This window comes from Idiotropiscis lumnitzeri, chromosome 14, assembly GCF_059441095.1.
Source record: "Idiotropiscis lumnitzeri isolate Australia: NSW breed Sydney's pygmy pipehorse chromosome 14, RoL_Ilum_1.0, whole genome shotgun sequence".
Lineage (NCBI taxonomy): Eukaryota > Metazoa > Chordata > Actinopteri > Syngnathiformes > Syngnathidae > Idiotropiscis > Idiotropiscis lumnitzeri.
Window position 1 is genome coordinate 14,117,462 of NC_142404.1, and position 18,757 is coordinate 14,136,218.

Below are 18,757 nucleotides of genomic sequence, written 5' to 3' on the forward strand. Positions count from 1 at the left end.
CGAGTGCCGTTTCACGACACGAAGGAAGTGAGTGCTCGCACTTACTCAAGATGACAATATGCATGTTAATGCTGCTTAAAAGCATTTGTAGATTGCCTCTTTTGTCTGCATGCAGGCTGTAGCGGTGCTCAGCACCCAGCCGGAGGATTTTAAACACTGCAAACAGCTTGATTAAGGGAAATGGAAGCAGGCTGCTCTTGGCACGCTAATTACTTTGTTTCCAAGTGAAAACATTTGGTTTGTAGTCATATTTGGAGGATAAGAACCTCTTGTGGGGAAAAAAAAATTACACATCAATGAAAGTCGGTTTGAAATGATGGGCTGTAAGGTGTTTTTCGATGTATTTTAGCAGTTTTTTTTTTTTTTTTTAACTCTCCCAAATTGTTATGAACACACTCGATAATGCGATAAGGTGTTAATACAAGTAAGAGACACTAGAAAACAAACGAAACATTGCAACAATAAAACTATGTGACAAAACTAGACCTGGAGAGTTATACGAAAAAAGTCGAGGTGAAAAAACGTCAAGAATTAAAAAAAAAAAAAAAAAAAAAATGGCGAGTGAATATCAAAATTCTATAATGAATTTCAGACCAGCAGACTTTCTTTCTCATGACCTGACATCAACAGTTACTCATCGTGTTTATCAGTTTATCATTTTATCACAAATATTTACTACTTAAATACTATTTTGTGTTTTGACGCCCCATTGATTAATATAATTCACATTATTTAACTCGGTCAATGTTTGGAGGTGAATTCATATCATAATTGCATGTAAATGACACACACTTAAATGTGATGTGCATCTTGTAAACAAGCTTTGACAGTGAATATGTGACACTCGGGTGCTTTAAAAAAAAAAAAATTAATAAATAAAGCACAGACAAGTGTGCTTCCAGTTCTTTGTCTAGCTGTTCGGTTGTGTCAGACAAGAACAACAGAAACGATCACGATGATTAATTCACATTACCCACGGTGAGGAAAATTCTGAAATGTTGACAGCTGCAAAAGTCAAAATCTGCACATTGGAGCCTAAAATTGGAGTGGGGGGAAGACTGAAGACCAGTTCCTCCACCAACATTATCATCATCCTCATCATCGGCGCCATCATCAACTGTGCAATCACGTGACGCTTGTGACAGATCACATTGTACTGTATTCCTCATCAGGTTGTTTCCGAGTTTCTCCTCCGGCCCTGTCAATCATATAAAATGGCGCAGTAGGTCGGCAAGGACCGCGCCTGAACCGCTCTCCCGTCCACACCGGAGTCTCTCTATGATGACTGACCGTTGAGGCACTCGCGCCGCAAACACTGCGCCGGTTTCCACCAATCCCCAGTGTGGCAGCGGCAGATGGTGCAGTCGTCCACTTTGACTTCAATTCCAGCCGGGATGATCGTCGATCCAGCGAAGCAATTTGGACCTGCGGCACGGGACGGCAGAAGAAAACAGGAAAGCGGGAATTAGAGCGACGCAAAAGCGGATGCGGTTTGTCCGGAGAGTTTCTCCAGTCGAGCTTCAGTCAGGAGAGTCCGAGCATACTATTTTCGCAGGCGAGCCCAGACGGAGTTTTTTTCAACACTTAAGCTCTTTTGTTAGTCTCCCCTTCTCCCTGGACATGGAGCGCTTTGCATCCTAATGCGCCGCGAGCGTGGTCGAGTGCCAGGCGTTGGCTCGGCACTGCGCAGTGGCTCAAAATACAGAAAGAAGAGGGTGAAAATGAGCTTGCAGTAGAAGGAGGACGACGTACGTCACGTCGCACATATTTTCCTCAAGCAACTCGCTTGACTGTTGTCATACAGCTGCGCGACTAATTCACAGAAATACTTTTCTCCCTTATATCCAGATGATTGCATACAGATAGGTGCCATGAATCCGTCCCAGTTTCAATTATTTCAGTCAATCATTGAGCCGTTAAAAAGGCATGACGGTGACTTTGAATTAGTCTTTAAATCCGACCATAAAATGTTCCCCTGAGTGGCCAGAGAGAGAAGCGATGTCCCATAAATCTTCTACGCACTGTAGGGTTCATTGCAAGTACTGATGAATGTCTTAATGTTAACGTGACTCTGATATTTTTTATTTAAGTCAATCGCCCCTGGCCGGTTTTTTTCTTCGCTTGTGTGGACTGTCCCTGTTTGACTTAAGTGTAAAGAGTAAACTTTTGTTGCGCGAAACGCATTCCTAGCATCTACTGGCATTTTCCCGAAACCTTAAACGAGGAGATTACTGGTGGATGTTTTGTTCTCCGAGTCCCTTGCCATGTCTCCCAAATGTTTGTTGAAGCAGTACAGCCCCTTATTATCGAGTCCCGTCCACACTCACATGAGTCGGCCACTCTCGTTGGAAATTTATTTTGCCGCCCGGGCTAGATCTGGAACCCTCGAGGGAGCGCGGAAATGACAAGCCTAGCCTTAAATGCCGTGGGTTGTCACTGTGTTCTTTCAGGATGGATTATCTCTCTCCAAGAAGTGTCTCGAGGCCACCTCTGCTGTGCGTTATTAAGTCACAGCATGTAGTCACCATTAAGACAAAAGAGAAGAAGCGGATGACAGATAGAAGAACGTATGGGGGGAAAAAAAATGTGAGTAGGAGCTGAGAAGGTCATTTATCATAAGCCTTCAATTTATTTCCTCGGTATGTGCGTCGTTGTCAGCCCGATACTGGAAGCAAGAAAAAGGACAGCTCTGCTATATTATTGTATTTAATTTGCTATCTCCATTTATTTTGATATTTATTTAATTTGTGTTGATAACATGTTACAATGGCGTACACACCACGGAAAACGTATCATGGAACAAACCGGAAACAAACCGTGATTATCCCACTAACTCGGAATCAAAGACTGAATAACGAGTTTCTGGCAAAAAAAAAAAAAAAAGGCAGAGATAGTATGTTACTCAATCATTAGCTAATTAGCTCATTTCACATCACTTTCGACGGCCCCTGAAGGGAAGTGAGAGACGATACCACACAAATGCAGATGAGTGCTACGGTTCTACAAAGCAAGTGGGGGATTGAAGAGAGAAAAGGTACAAACTTCAGCATGAATTTTAATGAGCGACATTGCCGGGGCCTAGAGGGCGTTCACCACTTGACAATGAAAGTAATCTGGCTCGAAGTTTTAAATGGCGTTTGAGGAATGCGATGGCGAGCACAAAAATACTTGGGGAGTGCGTGGGAGTGATTATCCTTGATTCAGGTCAAAGAGAGACAAGTCAAGTAGCATTGTTGAACCCCGAGGGTTATTTCTTCTTTTTTATTTTTTTTATTTTTGGAGGTAATGACATACTGTATGACCGCACTGCAAACGAGGGTCAGTTCATCAGGCTTAATATCATAGAAGACGACATATTTCCTTGATTTATTAATCCAATTCATATTCCGGTCCAGACAACTGTATTTGTGTTTATTACACTTATAAATAAATGAACACATTCACTGCCATTGACGGATATAGAAGCCAAAAAATGCATTCACTTTTTTTTACCTTGGTTGGCAGTGAATGAGATGAACAGGAAGTCAACGCCCGAAAAGTCATTTTTAATATGATCTATGCGTCTTCACTCGTCTAAACGTAGCATTCTGATTAATATTGCGTTTTTGGAAGTTAAGCAGCAAAAGCCACCATTTTTTAATTTTTTTTTTGCCACCTGAGTGGGTGGCCATTTTGTCACTTGCTGTCGACTGAAAATGAGATCACAATTGCTCAGGGCTCAGCTAACACCTGTTTACTAATACTGTGCCGTGATTGGTCATTATCTGAGCCCTAATAAATTGTAATATCATTTTCAGTTGTCTACAAATTGTATAAAAGGGCTAAAAACGTGTGGATTTTAATGCTTAATTTATATTCCACAAACGCAATGTAAAGCAGAATGCTGTGTTTGGACTAGTGGGCCCGCACATATGCCTTGTAAAGAATTTTTTTCTGCGTTGATTTCCCCTTTAATTTATTGTTACTCTTTGAGTTACCATGGAGGTGACCATAAATCAGGAAGTGGCTGCTAAAACAAGCTAACACTAAAATGCACGACGTGCCGCACAGATGCACAGTGGTGATTAGAGTAATCGAAAATTGCAAATATAGGTACTATTTGTCGTTTGTTTAAAAGTAGTCCTCCAATGATTAAGTTCTCAGGGAAAACAACTACTCTAGTCCAGAGAAACTGGAGAATAACTTTTTTTTTTTTGTTTTAATCTGAGCATGGATGTCCAGGCAAAAATATAAAATAGGTACAGTATGTGCAACTTTTGATGGATTAAATGTAAAGCCAGGGCTCACACAAACAAAAATCACTTTGAAAACGTTGCTTCTGTGTGGGCGGGGCCGCAAAGACTGTATGCAGTCATGTGACTGTCTGGCTCTATTTGATTGATGAAACGGCGCCAAATGTGGTTGGATTGGTGGTCACGTGTCAGTAGTGTCAATGACGAAAAAAAATAGGTTGCACTAGCAATGATGAATTTAAAGTAGCGGGTGGTAGTGATGGGAAAATGAAGCTTTAAATTTGCTTCATGAACCAGTTTTTGTATTTTTGAGTCCTCTAGATCACGCTGTTGGTTTAAAGAAAGGGTTTAAAAAATGGCAAGTCAGTGTGCTTTCAGCTCAATGTTGAACAGAGAGTGCCATCTAGTGGAGTTCAAAAATACTACAGCTGGTTCATGAAGCAAATTTGAAGCTCCATTTTGCCACCACTAGCGAGTGGCATGTAACAGAGTAAAGGTTTTTGTTTTTTGTTTTAATCACAAAAGTACTTAAATAAAAGCCAATAGTATGTTGCGTTAAAACTACTCGAACTAGTAGCCTAGGGAGCGTAAATGAAGCTTGCTCCCATCCACATCTGATTATGTTCACCCCATTGCACGTGTTACCGCCGTTTAAAACTCAACCGAGTTCAGTAAATTGTCTTTGTAATCTGGCAGTGCACACGAGCAGTTACTTTATCCTAAACATCTGACGGCTTCACCTTGTCAATAACCACTGACCCAATGGCGTTCCTTTGTGCTAATTTGGGGAATTGGCTGTGCACATTGTGCCACTGGGAGATAAAAAGCTTTCCAAAGACCCATTACTCCCTTCAACCATGTCTTTAATCAATGAGATATTGTAAACTCCGCGCAGTGTGTCGTTTAGAATTAAAACTAACTACCAGTCATTGTCGTCCAGAGAGCTTGTGGTAATAATTCAAATTCATTATAGCCCAACAATAACACCCTCTTCCTCTAAATATGTGGTTATCCGATGTTGCAGACAGTCCAGATAAACTTGTCTTCATTTAATCTATTTTTAATGAAGTCTGAAGAGTGTGTGTGTGTGAGTGGATAAGTTTGGTGTTTACCGTTTTTACAGATGGGGCAGCATTGCTCCGGCTCATACACGGGGTTGACGCACTCGGGGACAGCGCAGTCAGACACCACACAGTGCACCTCATTATTTGGTTCGCAGCGGCACCACTCACAAGGTGACGGCTGTGGGCAAAGAGGAAGGAGGGAAAAAAAAGAATGCAGGTTAGATGAGTCACTGAACATGGGAATGTTTGCGCTTGTACGTGCTCATTTTTTTCCCCTGCAGTTTTAAAAATGGCGCTTTTTTAAAAAAAAATTGTTCATGCGCAAACGCTGACTAGAGTAGAATAGTAGAATAGATTTTTAAAACACACATGAATAAATTGAAATTGTATTAAATTTGCTAGAAGTATCTTTGTTGCCCTAAATCAGACGTGGGCAAACTACGGCTCGGGGGCCACATGTGGCCCGTTAAATGTTTTAATCCGGCCCGCCGAACTTGAAAAAAATTAAATGAATAAACCTTGTTAATGTTTTATTTTCTAAATACCGTAGTGTGTCAAAGACATATATTTTGTTGTAATCCTTTTTTTCCCACTTTCATTTAAGATTAAATGTATTTTTTTTGTGGCCCGCCAATCAAAACGTTTGCCCACCCCTGCCCTAAATGATTCCCTCTCGTGTAATGTCACAGGTCCTCAAACCGTATGCATTTTTTCCTCCAAATCCTGAATGAACTGCACGCTCTATTTCCACACTCCTTCAGAATTTGCATACAAAAATTGCAGCACTCTGAATCCATCTCAGTTACAGTTCAATACAGTACTTTATATTGTGAGTAAATGTCGCAAAAGGATTCTTGAAGGTGACTCGCTAGTGTTCGACTGGTTGATACAAAAGAAGCCAATCTGCTGAACCCTTTGAGTGCTTACGACGTTTGTCTTTCTGTGGCTTTCACCAAATCCAGGCTTTTAAAATCATTTAGATAACAAGCTGTGATTGACATCAAAGCCCTCTAAAATAATCCCAGAAAATAGATGATTTATAATTTGACGAGTTGAAACAGGATGCAGCTTCTCATGTGCTACGCTAGATACATTTTCTAACGACAATTTTCTTAGTGTGAGCTCAACAGCCATGATCTATTACCCTAAAACAACATGCCATTGAAAAAGAAAGCCCATTGGGTACGTTTAGAACTACTTTTTGTTAACCACTTCTATGCTTGGTTAAACCCACAAATGCCAGTTAAAAATTTATTGTGCAAAGAAGAGAAACATTATGTCCAGACATGCATAGAACTTGGCTCGGAGCAGCTGGTCCAGACCATCAAATAGAGTGCGACATAAAACGTGAATGGATTTTTCTTTCTTTATTCATTCATTTTTTCTCTTGGAAGAAGACCCTATGGGCTCCTGACTTAAAATGAACCACCGGACTGCAACAAGTCGTCAGGCCTGGTTTATGTATGATTTATTGAAAATGAAAATGGACATATGTTTTGCTGTCCTATACATAAATGTTAGCTGCTAATGCATGCTACTTGAGCAAGTATTAACCGTCAGCATATTGCCTCTCAGGTAGGAGAATGTGTTTCAAGTCTGTGTGGAGTAGGGTTCCTTGCTGCTTGCATGTTGTTTTCCCGCGGCTACTGCCAACATTTCATATACAGGCACGTGCATAGTTGATTTATTTCTTTATTTTAGAGGGCAGCGGAGTGCTCAAAAACAGGTGTTGGAATACCAACTGTCTACAACCACCTCAACAGATCTAAAACCAGATTAGAGACAAAAATTCTCTGTTTTTGTGAATGGAATGTTATTACTCTGCACCCCGTCTCCTTTACAGAGCCCTGGCTCAGCAGCAGATTATCAATTATGTGCCAGTTTGAAGTTGCTAAATAGGGACGAAAGTGCAGCGCAAACAGAAATTGCATCGCTGGAACAGGACAATTATTTAAATGAGGCTTAAGGAACCGGCTTACACCAATTTGGATTCTTATTTGATCTGCCGCCAAACATGGAGCAGGGAAAATATCCTGTGAATAACAATGGTGACAACAATATACCCTTTTACTTAGCTTCTATATTTGGCTCAGCTTCTAGTGCAGATCACATTTCCCATTATAATATAGTACAAGAAGCATAGCCACCGGCAGCACTCGTGAATGTGCTCAAATACTTTGGTTGGGGAGAAAAGTCTCTCCTCATTAGCATACCATGCATTTCTCAAACTATATAGTAGAGGTTCCCAACCACCGGGCAATTTGGACCAGGCTGCGGCAAACTGCACAGATGAAAGGAAAGAAAATGTGCAATACTTTTGCTTTATTTATTATTTGAGGCTAAAAAATATCTTGTTTTGAAAAGTGACAGGCTTCGCTCCATTACATTTATGATGTACTCGTGACAAGTGGTGCAACGGATCATCTTTGACCCGTGAGCCATACGGATCATGCGCCATGGTTTGAGTGGGAACAATACGCGGAGGGCAACATGATTTGTCACTATAACAGCAGCAAAAGAAGTTGAAACCTCACATGGATCACGTAAATCACACGTATGGGAGCATTTTGGCAACTTGAGAAACGAGCCCTCAAATTAATGACGCATTGTATTGCATTGGCTCGCTTCTTTATCGCAATTTTAATTGACATGACGTAGTTGCCACCAACATCGACACAACCCATCGCAAAATCATATTCAGCCACTAATTTGGGACGCTAACAAACCGCTAGTTAATTACGCTGTCATTGTTTGACACGAGTGGCTCGTACCGGCTGGCAGCTAGCTGTTAGCATTAACATCAAGTGCCAGCAACTCTCACCACCCTAACACCGGTTGCTGGTCCACAAAACAAACGGGATGGACTTGTATGAAACAGTCTGCGGCGGAAAAGGTTGGGGACCACTACTGTATAGGACAGGGGTGGGCAAAGATTTTTCAATTGGTGGGCCACAATTTGTTCTAAAATTTGACAGAGGGGCCGGACCAGGAGCAGACGGATGGAGTGTTTTGGTAACCTCACCTCATCGGAGAAAAAAAAAATTACATTTAATTTTAAATGAAAGTGAACAAAAGCATTACAACACCTCATTATTTAGAATTAAAAAAAAAAAAAAAAATTCAAGTTCAGCGGGCCGAATTAAAACATTAAACGGGCTGCATGTGGCCCCCGGGCCGTAGTTTGCCCACACCTGGTATAGGTCATAATGAATCATTGAGTAACCGTCACCGGCTTACCTGGTTCATGCGTAAATGTGCAATATGCTGTTGTTGAAAATTAAGTAAATATTTTAGGGCAGCTCAGGCGAATACAAAAAAATTGAGCGAGAGGTAAGACGTTGCTGGAAGCCCAACGGGTGTATCTACTTCATTCAAAAGTCACTTCAAGCAGGGATAAAAGTAATTCAGAGTCTAATTGCATGCACTTCATAAACGAGCCCTTGTCAACACCAGTAAATAGGATGCTCTAATCAATCGGAGTAATCATTTTTCACACTCCCACGAGATGTATGATCCCATATATGTCAGTGGCGAGATGTTGAGGTACTAATTAACGACGTGTGTAACATGCAAAAGGTCTGTGTTTGACGTATCGATGCATTCGCTCTTACTTAACAACTTGGAAATTGCAGCACCGAAAGTGAAATGACTGAAAGTGAACTTCTCGTGTTATTTGTATTCATAAATAGGCATTCAGTAAAGAGGCAATTGCCCTTTTGTGAAATGAGGTTGCCTGGAAATGAAAGACCGCCACGGTAATAGGCCTTAAAGTTATTTCGGTTCATTTTTGTCCGACCAAGTTTTTTCCCCATTCTTTTGAGTTGGTAAAATCGCAAGACCACCCGAGAAGTCCTTTTTTAAAGTCCATCAACTCGAGCGCCTCCGATTTTTATATTTGAGGACATTAAGGAAAACTCCTCAAGGTCATACTTAAGTCTTTTTTTGTCACTCTTTAAAATATGTTAAGCACTGGTTGAAGTGTGAAATAATCAATTTTCCCGCATCATGAAAGTCACATCCTGCACGAAGTCCCAGCCATGCTCAATTATGTCCGAACACACTCCGCAAAACTGCTGTGGAGGTTCTAAAAAAATAACGTTACTACCAAATATATTATGTGAAATTTTCAAAGGAGTTAAAAAAAATAATTTTATAGTAAAATAATAGAGATGGGCACTTGACCCTTTTTTGCGGGTCAGTCTCCCGCCCTCCGGCCGTGATCTTGGTACCCTCCCGTCTTATTCATAAAAATTGTCGTCCCCAGACCCCGTAACTCCACAAAACCAAATCATCTGGCTCCAGTTACATTTTTGATAGATATTATGACAGATTTTTTTTAAAAAAGCATAGTCTACTGAAAAAATAATCTGGAGCCAGATGATTTTTTTTCATGCAACCACAGACGAAATAAAAACCAAAAACATTTTCAAAGTATGAACAAGAAAACAACACCAGCAGCATCTGTCCTGCTTCCCATCTATCAAATTTCCTGGCCATCTTTCTTTTGTCGCGGCCAAAAGAGGATTTTTGATTGAATGGCGTTGCATTTACTTTTCTTAGTTGAAGGGTTTAGTTTTACTTGGTGAGTCATGGTTGATTCTTTGCTGTTTGTGATTTCTTTTGTGTGCATCTCATCGTCAAGAAATTCCCGTTTTACGTTTCTTTTCGATCTCGTGATCTGTCGCACCCTTCCTTATCATCATCATCATCTGCTGAATATGCTGCAGTGAGCTCCTTTCCTCATTTGGGCATTGTCACACAGTTACTCGGAGTGGATTTATTTTAGCTCCCTGGGCCTTGCTACAATTTGTTGTTTGTCTTCTTTTTATTCCCCCGTGGTCCTGGTCTGTTTTGGATTATTCCATCTGTGCATTTTCTTGTTCGTTGTGACGTTAACACCCCTCCTTTCTGACTTCAACATTTTCCCTGCCATTCATGTACTCGCAGCTTGAACTCTGACCTCATCCATCCATATATGGCATTCGTCACTTTGTTTTCCTCTTCATCTTCATTTAATGGTAGCCTACTCGACTTCCCGATCAAATCGTAATGTCTGCCAATGCGACTGAAATGTAAACAGACAGATTGGCTATAATTTGCCATGGTGAGTCTGACATCCCTGCGATACTCTCACCGATGGCATCCATACATGCACGTGCACGCATAACACACTCGCGATGAACCATAATTCCTGTAAAAGCATATATTATTGCATATGGTCCATGTCAGTCTAGGCCGGTTTGATGTTTCACTAACAGTAATTCAATTCCCTACTGTCCTTCCTTCTCTGTTGTGCGAGGGCAATCTCTTCAAGCTTGTTTCAGGGTCAAGCATCATTTTCTTTCAACAATTTAAAATAGAACCCAAACATCCGGTTGTTAGGACGCAAACATGCCTCTTTGTAATCCAAGTCTGTCCTGCACTTTACCTGCAGGGCCCGCCGTAACATTTTCACTGTTGTTCACCAACAACGAGTCGATTCCCCGCAGGTTTGGGAGTGATGTCTGTCCTTGAGCTAAACCTCTCTTAGATGTCGGACACTTTATTTCTCGCTGTTGTGTAACTTTCCAAAATGTAGGCCTTGTGTTAGCACGTACTTGCGTGAAACTTTAATGCTGAAAATGCTACCAAGGAGTTATTCACTTTCACCCATCCCTGTACTGTAATGTCTGAGGAGAAATCATCCAAAAACTAAACAATGAGGAACTGAATCTTACGTGCACACACACACCAGTTAGTGCAGATTAACCTTCACATTTTTGGAATGTGCAGATTCCACACACGAATAAGAGTGCATCTATGGAATCGAAATTGTTGGGCAACACACAATAGTGTATAATATTTTCTCGAGCCTGAAGTGATTTTAAATTGCTTGCTTTGCCAAACTAAGAGCTCACCTCGCAACAAAAAAAAATGCATATCCAGTTAAATAATGTAGAGAGAAGCAGGAAATAGTCTTAATGGACTGGTAACGTGAGCAAAATAGTGTTCTCCCCGGTTTATTGCCTTCAGTAGTCGGTGACTAATAGAGCATCAGATATTGTGTAAACCCCAATGCCATGCCTCTTGAGAGTTAATATCTGTTCAAGCAAAATGGGAAACCATGTTTGTCATCGTATTACCTGAATAGCTGAGTACATTCATTATAAAACAACAATACGGTTGAGCTCAAAGGGCTTATTGTAGCGATGTTGACCAAACCACCTCGAAACAATTCAGTCAGCCACTGAATATCAGCAGAATACACAATCGTGCATCTGCATTGGGTTGCTGTAGAAATTGCTTCAGTGCTAAAAAGTTCTTGGAATACACACTTGGACAAAATGTGTTTATTAAACAAGGATCACTGAAGCAAGTTATAATAGTTAGATAAAGTTAATAGTTAAAAAAAAAAAAAAACAACTGAATGGTCCAGCTGTCATGATCTGGAGACTTCATGATTCTGTTAAACCGATGTTCAGTAGGGTTTAGATCAGAGCTTTTATTTTTATTTTTATTTATTTATTTATTTTATTATTTTTATTTCATTATTATTTATTTATTCACTTATTTTATTAATTTTATTTTATTATTTTTTTAGTTGTTTATTTATTTTTAGTCGAGTAATAGGTTGGCAACATATTTGAGGCGCCTGAGATAAAGCTTTCTGACACTGCGCCAGATGTAGCAAAGCGGCCCCAGCACGTAACCGTGCCTCCTGCAAGTTTCACTGTAGGGAAAGTGTTCTGTTCTTTCTTTGCGTCATTTTTGCCACTGTAAGCATACAGCTGATGTGACCAGAGAAAAAGTTCCGGTTTTGTCTCATCTGTCCAAAGGACATTCCACCTCGTTTATAATAAGGCTTTTGTCAATTTCAAGCTAGTTCATTGACTATTGTGTGGGTTTTTCTTTCTTTATAAAACTTTAATGGGACAGTGCCAACAATTTCTTCCATGTGTGTATGTCAGGCGTTATGATTCTGTTTGACTTTTTTTAACGATGCCCTTGAAGAGTGCAGAAATGGACCACCTCTAAACAATTGTTAAAGGACCAAAACTGTCTCTAAAATCCCCTCTGAGATTCTTATGCCGATTTTTAATACAGTATCACAAGTAATATCTGCGCCTAGACAGTGATGCTATGATGTTTAACAACCCACTGGAAAAGAAAATGCCTTCTTTTGCCAGCTATGGATCAGTGTCCATAAATCCAAATATCACTCCCATCTGTCTTCTGACGTTGCTTTAGGGAACGTCTGATGCTGCAGAGACAATGACATCACTGCAACACTCAGTCATATTTTATACCCCTGGCAGGACCTCTTCTCCTCAAAACTAGTTGTTGAAGAGATGCCACTTTACTTCCTTACTACAAAGTTGCAGCACCGCTTCCGCTTCCTTTCACTCCGATACTCTGACTCAAGCCAACAAGTGTGCGGTGTTCATCCAACGCTGTCCAAACACCTTTACTATATAAATGCTCCAACTAGCGAGTTTTTCGAGTTACTTGCTTGAACATTTTTCTCTTCTAGTATTTTCAGCTCAGGAGGAACGCGGGTTTGAATCATTATGGGATAGAAAAGGTTTTTTTCCCACGCTGTTATATTTATGAATGAAATATGTCATCCACCGCACATTTCCGCCAAGCTCAAAATCTGTCAGCCTGCAACTCGGTCGAATCCACCAAAATGGCATAACTCAACCTACGCTACAACTTAGACCTGCTTTTAGGTAGTCTAAAATCCAGATTGCCAGCAGCTCCAATAGAATACGCCGGAACGCCAATCAAGACGAAGTGCAATCTACCATATTCGCAAACATGCAAAATTAGACTTGTCCCGGCATGAAAATGAAGAGGCGCCCGTTTTTACTCCAATCATAGAGCCCGAAATGATTAGTGAGCTTCAGATACTCTGCCGTTATTGAACGGTACAAACAACAAAGCAGGATAGAGATGAAACGAAAACCAACTGCGTGGCAAATGGACTGAATGACGTCACTCACTAAGCCACACACAGCCTTTGATGAAACACATTAGCGCTGCTAGTGTGTGTGTGAGAGTGGGAAGTTCCTATTAATCATGTAATAATTAAATAAATAAACAGTTTATTTATTTATTCTTTCTCTGTTGTTTGATTGTTGTCTTTATTTTCCGCTTATTGTGGGGGTCTGGGACTTATACAACTATGAGGGAGGAGGGATTACAGTGTAATTAATTCGTACATAAAATACTCATTAAGTTGCATTTACTTTTCATCTGTAGTAACTTCTTTTCTTACTAAATAATTCTACCGTCTTTTTCTCCTACTTGACACATTTCTCCTGGCACCAAAACAAGCTGAGTGTGCTAAATCATATTTAAAGTGAGGAAGAAAAAAAAAACCAATCCACAACTCACCTTAAACTCTTCCAGAATTTTGTACGTGTTCCCTCGATACTCGCAAAAGTTTTTGACCTCCTTGCACTCTGGGCAGCAGCCGTTATGTTCCACTTTGGTGCACTTGGGGTGAAGTTTGGGGCATTCGGGCTGATCGCACACGGGCCCGTCCTCCGTGCACATGCACGGACAATTGGAATGGCCCGGGTAGAAGCGCTCTCCGAGCTTGTAGACGAAGCCGCTGTCGTCCACGCATCCTTTCCCCCGGTAGTCGTCGAACACGAGGCTTTCACCCGTCCGCTCCGCCTCGTCTCCGGCGTAATCCTCGGGGTCGGTGACCGTGGCGGCGGGGCCGAGGAGAGCCAGCAGGAGGACGACGGCGGCCGAGAGGACGGGAGCCATCCTTCACCGCGGCGTAAAAATCCACATTCAACGAGGGGGGGGGGGTTACGGGGATGTCATCCCTAAATTACCGGTGTCCACTCTGGATCCGGTCGACCCTGTCGTATCACGACCACCATTGCCACATCAAGTATGGGGCTGCTGTTGGGAAGCAAGGACAACTATAATATTTGTTCTCTTGTGTCGTTCACATCCATGCATTTAAAACCGATTGTATTTTGTTATAAAATCCAGGGAAGGTTATTCTGTACTCATTTCCTCCACCCGTCCGCTCAACAGTCACGTGCCATCATTTATGCGTGCTTAATAATTAAACCAATATAGTGCGCAACGCTGTTTCGATATTTCGCAATTACTTTCTTTTTTTTTTTTTTTTTTACACTTCATGCACTCTCCTGCTTCAAGTGATACGAAATCTTAGTTTTTGCATGTTTTTAAACTGTATTTGCTACATGTCGTTTATGACATTTAATAGGATTTGTTACTTTACTCACCGTGTTTTGATTTAATTGGCTCCTTTCTTCACGCTGCGTCCAAATCCAAGCCTGCGGTAATCGGTTTGCCTTTTTGGAAACTTCACCAGCTTCCTAGAAAAACTAGAACCATCTCCCTTTTTGGACGCTATGGTGTTTTTTTTCCCCCACATCAAATCAAAACAACCATATAGCCTCTGTGATTCCGCGTTGACATGTCATCCACGTTAAAGTAGCTCTGCGTCAAATTTACCTCTCAGCCGACTCACCTCAGAGATCAAATCACGTCCAAACGGTCAACGATTAAAATTCCCTGAACATTAATTCAGTATTCCCCAGAGGTGTAAATGAATATTCTAAGCGGACTCTTGTTGCGCATACACGCGTGCATATAAATCCATCAGCCAGAAGAGCCCATAAAAAATCCCCACAGAGAGTCCATGTGAAAGCACACGATGAAAAAAAAGGGGGAGTGAAGGTTAGATTTTGACCAGAGTCGAGACAGAGGAGGACACGCTCCGACTTTCAGCAACCTGGAAAGCCTCTGAGTGCTGCGTTATGGTTGCAAGAGAAGAGGAGTGCAGAGCGCCCCCACTCGTCTGCGTCATCTTCTGCACACACGACATCATCCGATGCATCGCCACCCGAGGAGAACTCCTCCTGGTCGTGCATGGGTTAAAAATCAAGCCGAGGAAGGCGAGCTGCACGCTCAGTAATCACAGATACGTATTCCTGCAGGAGCAGCTGGTGAATTTACAAGGTTAGACTCCATCTGGTAAAATGTGCGTGAGGCTCCCAACCCCCCCCGAAGTTAGACGCATGCAGCCGTGCACCTGTTTTGTGTGCAGGCGTGCGTGTGTGTGCGGATTTCGCTCATCACTGCAGGACAACCTTTTTGTATGTCATGAAACAACGTGTATACGCTTGTGACGTCACTAGAAACACTGCGCATGCTGTGCTATTTATTTACCCTGATTTTTTTTTAAATATTTTCCTTGTTCGTAGTTTCCCCCGTAAATGTACCACAGACTGTGATACTAAAACAGATTTTATATAATTTAAAACTCGTTTTACATTGCCATAAAAACACGACCAACAGATTATACTGGCCAACAAATGTTTAATTTTTTTAAATCAGAGATGTGCAGAAGCGTGGAACTGCTAATGTGGAGTAAACATTTTTGACTGCCAGGTAGCTGACATTTGAAGATACTTGCACATACTTTTGAACGTACTTGTAGAATAAATGCTAAAAATATATTTTTTTCTTAAAAATAGAAAATATATATTTTTTCCTAAATATACACATATATATATATATATATATTTATTTTTTTCCCCCCGTTATGCTGCTGTTTATTGACTTGCTTTATTCTGAAAATCTTTATCAGACTATAATCAAAGGAATGTTGGGGGGGCACATTTTAAAAGTATTTAGACTTGTGGCTGACTTCACTTCATGTGGCAGCTTATTCCATTTGCGTGCAGCATAACGACCAAATGCCACTTCACCATGTTTACTTTGAACTCTGCGCAGTAATTGACTCAAGCCTGCAGACGTCAGAGCCCTAGCGGGTTTTTATTCAGTCAGAATTTTTATTCTTATGTGTTCAGGACGCAAATAATTTAGTGATTTATAGACCAGTAGCAAATTTTCAAATCTATTCTACAGCTGAATGGCAGCCAGTGAAAAGCTGGAATAGTTCTTCTGGAGAAGTTCTGATCTCTTTGTGCTGTTCCGAACCCGAGCTGCAGCCTTCTGAATTTTGCTGCAGCTGTTTGATGTTGTTTTTAGGAACCTCCAGTTGGAAGTCCGTTATAATAATCATGTCTACTGCAGATAAAAGCATGGCTACGTTTCTCCTGGTCAGCTTGGGGCATGCAACCCTTCAGTCTGGATATGTTGTTCCGTTGGTAGAAGGCTGTTTGAGTGATTGATTTGCTTTGATTGCTAAAAGTCAGGTCCGACTCGATCAGTACCCCGAGATTTCGGACGTGATCGTTTGCTTCTCGAGACAGCGACCCCGGGTGTTGATTAAAAACAATCCCCTTTCTTTTGTTGCCCAAAACAATTAATTCCGTTTTATTTTGATTGATCTGAAGGGAATTTTAAGTCATCCAGTTGTTTATTTGCTCGCGTTAATTGACCAGCTGACATTCATAAATATACAGTCGCTGTGTGTCATCTGCAAAACTATGCTAACCGATATTGCCTTTCTGAAGCATTTGTCACAAAGCTAAGACCTGCGGTTTGTAGCAATTTAAAACAAAAGCGTAAATGTATGTGGCTCTCGATATGCCGAGTTTGGATAACCCTCTCTCTCTCGACTCTTCAAACCATATGCGTCTTTTGTTCTTGCACTTCAGCCTGTACTAAATCATGCACCAGCCACATCGCTCAACCCGCCCCCCACCCCCACCCCGATACAGAAACATCACTGCTGTTGACCTGGTTTAGAAGAAAAGAAGCAACACTTTTGTAAACCTTCTCCTCTCCATTTCTCTTCTCACACTGCAGCCTGCAATGGTGCCGGAAGGTAAACATGTATTATTTAGTCAATCTGTCACCGCACATGCGAAAAAAAGATGGCTCCTAATATGAGGTCTGTCTAGGACAGCTGGCCAGCTACTCCGGCACACCATGGTCCATTAAGCTTTCACTCTGGCTCACCCGAAACATGGCAAGGATAGCAAATAAAAAAACAAGTATATCAGGTGCAGAGAAAGGACAAAAGCATGAGGCCACCTGCATTTTACGTTGCTATTAAATGGTGGCATGTTTTTTTAATGTATTTTTTATTTCCATCCAGAAGGGAGATGCGCTTAAGTCTTGCTTGTATTGGATGATTGCAAGCAAACAATTCCCAGCCCTCAGAACTTCCAATTCAATCAGCTAATGGAAAGGAAGCTCTTCATTCCCCTCAGCATCTTTGCAGGACCACCCCCCCCCCCCTACCCCTTTGCCTTCCGCCGCCTGTGTTTTCCTGCAGCAGCACATTCACTAAAGCAGACTTGGTTCCAAATGTTGGAATAGTTTAGCCATTAGAGCCAAAGCATTCACAGCCTCCAAGAAGGATTTAAGCATTCGATTCAGTCGCTGCCTATTCAGGCTAACTTCTAAATCGGAATACTTAGAAAGCTGAGCCAGCATGAGGCGAGTGACACACGCGCAGAGGGAGCGGCCTCAGGTTATTGCAGACTTATCTGACTGAGACATTCTTAATAAAGTCTAAGCGTTGTGTAAGCCTAGCTAATAACGGATTCTCTTTCTATACAATATGCCTTTCAGTTTCAAAAATATTTTTTCCTTTGAATTAACGCCGGCGAAAACACAATTCCATACATTGGATTGAGTTGCTGTTATTTGCAATTTATTTTTGTAGTAACATGAATGAATACCTCCTTGACTGCTCCATATGAACTTGAAGACTTGCGGATTCTGCTTCCAGATACTGTCAATGTATTTGTTGAAGTTGTTGTAGGTGGCGTACCGATTGCTGCTGACTGAACACCTCTGGGATGTTATTAACGGGCGGTGTGCAGTGGGTGGTCCGCGTTGTGCATGAAGCTGACAATGCCAGACGCTGACTGTGATTGTTGTAGTCTAGTCAGGTGGAATAGGCGACAGCTCCCCATGACCTGAACGGGATGTAGAAAATGTATTAATGGTTGCGAGGAAAAATAAAAGAAAGCCATTGTGATGCCGTCACTGATTGGCAAGTGGGGAAAATTGGTGGTCAAAAAAAGGAGGGTTATTTCCGACAACAAATATTCTTGCCATTGTTACTAAGGGCTTGAGTGATAAAAAAATGATAAAAAAAAAGGACATTTGATTACTTCACAGATCATTCATATGAATTTGTTCAGCAAAAATGAGGATGCGATGTGGTACTTAACAAAAAATACGCGTGCAATTTATTTATTTATTTATTTTTTTGCAGCAGGAAAAGTTTGTTTTCGAATCCTTGTTAAGGTTCAATTTTATTTGTAAATCATAATAAAAATGAACAAGTGACCGTTTAAGTACAACCTGGATGCCACATGCAATGACATATTTTGTATTATTTACAGTATAAATTGTATGAATTCTGTTGTTGTTGATGATGAGGAGAGCATACAGTAACGTCTTACTTGCGCGGCAAATCCAGGTAAATGTTTTGCCTTTGATTGAGTGAACAAAGCAGTGAGTAATGTTTTCCCGTGGCATCACACACATCTGGGCAGGAATTTA

At 41.2% G+C, this 18,757-nt stretch overlaps 3 protein-coding genes across 6 annotated transcripts in view; 2 read left to right on the forward strand and 1 right to left on the reverse strand.

The window, feature by feature from the left end:
* Nucleotides 1–18,757, forward strand: part of ikzf2 (IKAROS family zinc finger 2) — a 66,349-nt gene that overhangs the window by 476 nt on the left and 47,116 nt on the right. Inside the window, exon 1 of one of the 2 annotated variants that reach the window (XM_088315302.1) lies at nucleotides 2,551–2,586. The exons of the other annotated variant lie outside the window; for it this stretch is intronic. The gene's annotated coding sequence lies outside the window, so the exon portion shown is untranslated. Of the gene's footprint in view, nucleotides 1–2,550; nucleotides 2,587–18,757 lie in introns of those variants that run through there. 2 annotated transcript variants of the gene reach the window in all.
* The window catches only part of erbb4b (erb-b2 receptor tyrosine kinase 4b), a 237,843-nt gene that overhangs the window by 449 nt on the left and 218,637 nt on the right, over nucleotides 1–18,757 (forward strand). The gene's annotated exons all lie outside the window — the stretch shown is intronic.
* vwc2l (von Willebrand factor C domain containing 2 like) lies at nucleotides 332–15,287 on the reverse strand. 3 transcript variants are annotated; one of them, XM_088315304.1, is made up of 5 exons: nucleotides 14,548–15,287; nucleotides 14,125–14,194; nucleotides 13,673–14,054; nucleotides 5,345–5,474; nucleotides 332–1,425 (listed from the first exon to the last, which is right to left on the reverse strand). In XM_088315304.1, the coding sequence occupies exons 3-5, from the start codon at nucleotides 14,051–14,053 to the stop codon at nucleotides 1,277–1,279; spliced, it is 660 nt and encodes a 219-aa protein (XP_088171430.1). In that variant the 5' UTR covers nucleotide 14,054; nucleotides 14,125–14,194; nucleotides 14,548–15,287; the 3' UTR covers nucleotides 332–1,276. The 3 variants fall into 3 exon arrangements, with proteins under 3 accessions (XP_088171430.1, XP_088171431.1, XP_088171429.1); XM_088315305.1 differs by having other exon boundaries at nucleotides 13,673–14,191; XM_088315303.1 differs by having other exon boundaries at nucleotides 13,673–14,194.